The following is a 3,790-nucleotide window of genomic DNA, read 5'->3' on the forward strand; positions in this document are numbered from 1 at the left end:
AGCTGGGACCACAGGCGCCCGCCACAACGTCCGGCTATTTTTTGGTTGCAGCCATCATTGTTGTTTGGCGGGTCCGGGCTGGGAATTCGAACCCGCCACCTTAGGTGTACGTGGCTGGCGCCTTAGCCGGTTGAGCTATAGGTGCCGAGCCCCAGCATTGGTTTTTGATGGACTTCTTTCCTCTCTCATCAGAGGGCTTAATGGCCTTACTGCAGCCTTTTTATTCTAAGCATCCTTATAATCACATTATTACAAGTCAATCACATATCCCAAAGGGACAGAAAGACCTGTGGGAGTCAACCCTGCCCTCAGGGGTGTGCCCCAAAGAAGCCACCTAAAGAAGGACATGCTGGGCTGAGATTACTCACACTCCACTTGAAGGGATCCCAAGCTAGGAACCAGCCCGTGAAGGTGGGGGGCTCATGGTCCTGCTTCACCACAATGATGGGGGTCTCAGGATCACGGCCACCAGGGTGGGTCTTGAGGTATTCCTGTACGGTCGTGGCTGCAGCCTTCTTCTCTGCCTCATTGGCATGCTTCCCGATCCAGAAGAAGACCTGTTGCAAATCCCAGGAGCTTAACCAGTCCTTCCTGTGCTCCCTGCCCCACAGGCCTCTGCCTCAGTTCATACCAGATGTCTAAGAGTTGAGCACTGACTCTGCCACTACCTAGCCAAATGATCTAGGACAGGCTCCACTGGCCTTCATTTTACAGCTGGGAAATGAGGAAGTTGGATAGACACCCTCTACTTGGATAGTCTTGGATAGATGTATGAATTCTAGTCTCTCCAAAGCCCAAGGTTCTCAAAGACACTCCTGCTGCCACATGAAATAAATAGAACTTTGGGAGAGAAAATTTCTGCCTGCCTAGCTGCCCCACTAGCACATTCCTCCCCAGCTTCTTTATTCTTAGGCTCCAGGTGTTCCTACCATTTCCAGGGAGAAAGTACATGAAGGTCCAAAAAAAAAAAAAAAAAAAAAAACCATTGACACCTACCTAACCCTAAAGTCATTCTTTCTTGGACCTGGGATTTGAAGTGCATGAGGAGGAATTTCCCTAGCCCCTCAGTCCTACCTGGTCCCAGACATCTAGCAGGAACACATCATCCTCTTCCAAGTCATCCTGATTGAAGTCCGGGATCTCTGAGGCCAGGAAGCGCCCAGTCTGGTTGGAACATTCAAACAGCCGGGGGGTGATGGCCATGTTTTCTTCCTGAAGCCTGCAGGATGAAGAAAAGGTGGTATTGGCAGGAGGAAGGTGTGAGGAAAGGAAAATCAAGGACACAGAACCCTGAGGAAGGGACTATGGCATGGAAAGGCCATCTCCTAGCAAATGCTGACGTCAGATTGACAAAAGGGTTCCCTTTGTTTTAAGAATGCTCCAAGGGAGAAATTCCCACTGCTTTTCCTTGTGTGTGTTTGGCTGGGGCTGGGTTTGAACCCCCAACTCCAGCACATGGGACCAGCACTCCACCCCTTTGAGCCACAGGCGCCACCCTACCCCACTGCTTTTCCAGACATGCATTACACAGTAGCTCTTCCATAGCCCCGGTTGGAAGTTCCCGATATCTTCCCTCTGTCCCTTCTTTTTTTTTTTTTCCCTCTGTCCCTTCTGCTGCTGCTACTGTAGCACCTGCCCTTTTGCTTTTGAACTGGGGAATAGTGGGTCATTTTAGAAAAGTCATTTGAAAGAGATTTTCTGGCTGGTGATCCTCAACATCTCAAGCCTCTGTCAACACCTAAAGGCTCGGGCACTTTCTCCCTGAAGGGCAACCTATAGTCCTGTCCCTCTCTTTGAGTTGCCTCCTGAGGCCATGAACTCCCTTTGCCAAGGAAACACCCTTCCAGGCCCCATGCATACCATAGGGAGAGCACAGACACAAACTCTGTGCCAGCAAACTTCAAGGGGATGGGTTGCCCCTTGTTTATCTTGTAGCCCTGAGAGCCTGGCACAGTGCCTGGCCCACAGAGTCCTTAATCCATTCCTGCTGCGGGCTTCGGGTATAGAGGTGGATATGCTGAGAGGCCCCCAGCTTTTGCAGTTGAGCTGGAGGCAGAAGTACGGGACCCAAGAGTTACCTCTTGGTGTTGGCATAGGGGGCCTTCCCGCCCAGGGCCATCCAGAAGTTGGCTGGCTCCTGCCCTTCCACCACCACTTGCTTCTCCGTCCGGGAAATGGTGTCAGCAACCATCTTGGCCATCTCCCGCTCGTCCCCGCTACAGCCCTGGGAAAAGGAGGTGTTGGCCAAGCTGGGGAAGACCAATTCTTTCTTTCTTTCTTTTCTTTTGAAACAGAGTCTTGCTTGGTCACACTCAGTAGAGTGCTGTGGCGTCACAGCTCATAGCAACCTCAACTCTTGGGCTCAAGTAATTCTCTTGCCTCAAGTAGCTGGGATTACAAGTGCCTGCCACAACATCCAGCTAGAGATGGGGTCTCACTCTGGCTCAAGCTGGTCTCGAACTCGTGAGCTGAGGCAATCCAACTGTCTCAGCCTCCCAAGTACTGAGATTACAGGCATGAGCTCCTGGCCTGGGGAGACCATTTCTTATGCCATCCCATACCCATTCTTCTGCCAGATTCACTGCCCAGAGTTGTGGGGTTGTAAGGGCCCTTCTGGATCAGGCCTCTGTGCCCACTGCCAATGCAGAGACAGTTTTTCCACCCTCTCTTGTCCTTAACACTCCAAAGAATAGCAAAGGAGACAAGGAGTCTGCACTCCTCTCAGAGGACAAGGAAAGGACTCCAAAATGCTGTGAGTGAAATAAGGGGAGAGGAAGTGACAGGCACAAAGTAGTGTGAGAAAGCCCAAGACATAAAAGAAAGGCCAGCCTGGGGCAGATAAGGGTGGCCAGAAACACAGAACAAGAAAGTCTGATTCAGACATAGAGGCAGAGAATCTGAGGGTGGTCAGAGATGAGGCAGGGAGATAGACCTAGAGCTGCAGAGGAGGGAGGGACTGGCCTGCAGAGGCAGCTTGGAACAGAGCAGGCAGGACTTCCTCGGCTAGCTCTGAGACTGGGTGGTTCCAGGACCCACTTGAAGATGAGGGGCCTCTAGGCCCTGCACACACCTTCCCATACCACAGGTAGGAGCAGGATGGGGTCTTGAGGATGAAGACATCACTGGAGTTGAGAGAAGTGGCCCGGGGTGGGACCTCAAAGGCCTTGGTGTTGTTGGCACTGGTCCCCCGGACCTGGAACAGCCTTGTGGAGGGCACAGGTTCCAAGTTGTTAGCTCGGGAGCTGCCTCCCTGCAGGTGTGGGGAGGAGGCAGGGAAAGAAGGCAGGAAGGAGTAACTTAGTCCAGAAGATGATGAGGGAATAGAGGGGCATGAGGGGAAGCACAGGAGAGATTGGGCAATCTTTCTGCCCCTCCAGTTCCTCTGATGCACCATCACCATGAACTCTCCAGGCAATCACAGGTGATTGTATTCATGCTCCCCTCTCAACTCAGTTTTCATTTCTAGCATTTAACCACATGGTGCCTCAGACTATTATTAGTTTGCTGCTTGGGCACAATGATGTGTCATCTTCTCCCTTGGCAAACGACAAAGGACTGTGTATTTAGTAGGTGCTCCATAAGTAGATTATTGCTTATATGACTACATGAGATATCTATTTTATTATGTTCAAAGGCACCAGTGCAACTTGCCCATGGGCTTCATTTAGGCAAATCTAGCCCAAATAACTTCCTTTTGCAGGTATGAGATACAAAGAACTGGGGAGTAGAGGGCAGATGGTACTTGCACATAGTAAGGGTTCATTCCATGTTTTTTTTTTTTTTTTTTTGG

At 50.9% G+C, this 3,790-nt stretch overlaps 1 protein-coding gene across 1 annotated transcript in view; it reads right to left on the bottom strand.

Moving 5' to 3' along the window:
• Positions 1-3,790, bottom strand: part of VIL1 (villin 1) — a 22,366-nt gene that overhangs the window by 9,449 nt on the left and 9,127 nt on the right. Inside the window, exons 13-16 of the mRNA XM_012802215.2 lie at positions 3,071-3,250; positions 2,079-2,224; positions 1,075-1,219; positions 369-557 (exon numbers count right to left, since the gene is read on the bottom strand). Coding sequence (XP_012657669.1) covers positions 369-557; positions 1,075-1,219; positions 2,079-2,224; positions 3,071-3,250 — 660 coding nt within the window. The remainder of the gene's footprint in view (positions 1-368; positions 558-1,074; positions 1,220-2,078; positions 2,225-3,070; positions 3,251-3,790) is intronic.

Source organism: Otolemur garnettii, unplaced genomic scaffold (genome assembly GCF_000181295.1).
Source record: "Otolemur garnettii isolate 467f Iridium unplaced genomic scaffold, OtoGar3 scaffold00013, whole genome shotgun sequence".
Taxonomy (NCBI): Eukaryota; Metazoa; Chordata; class Mammalia; order Primates; family Galagidae; genus Otolemur; species Otolemur garnettii.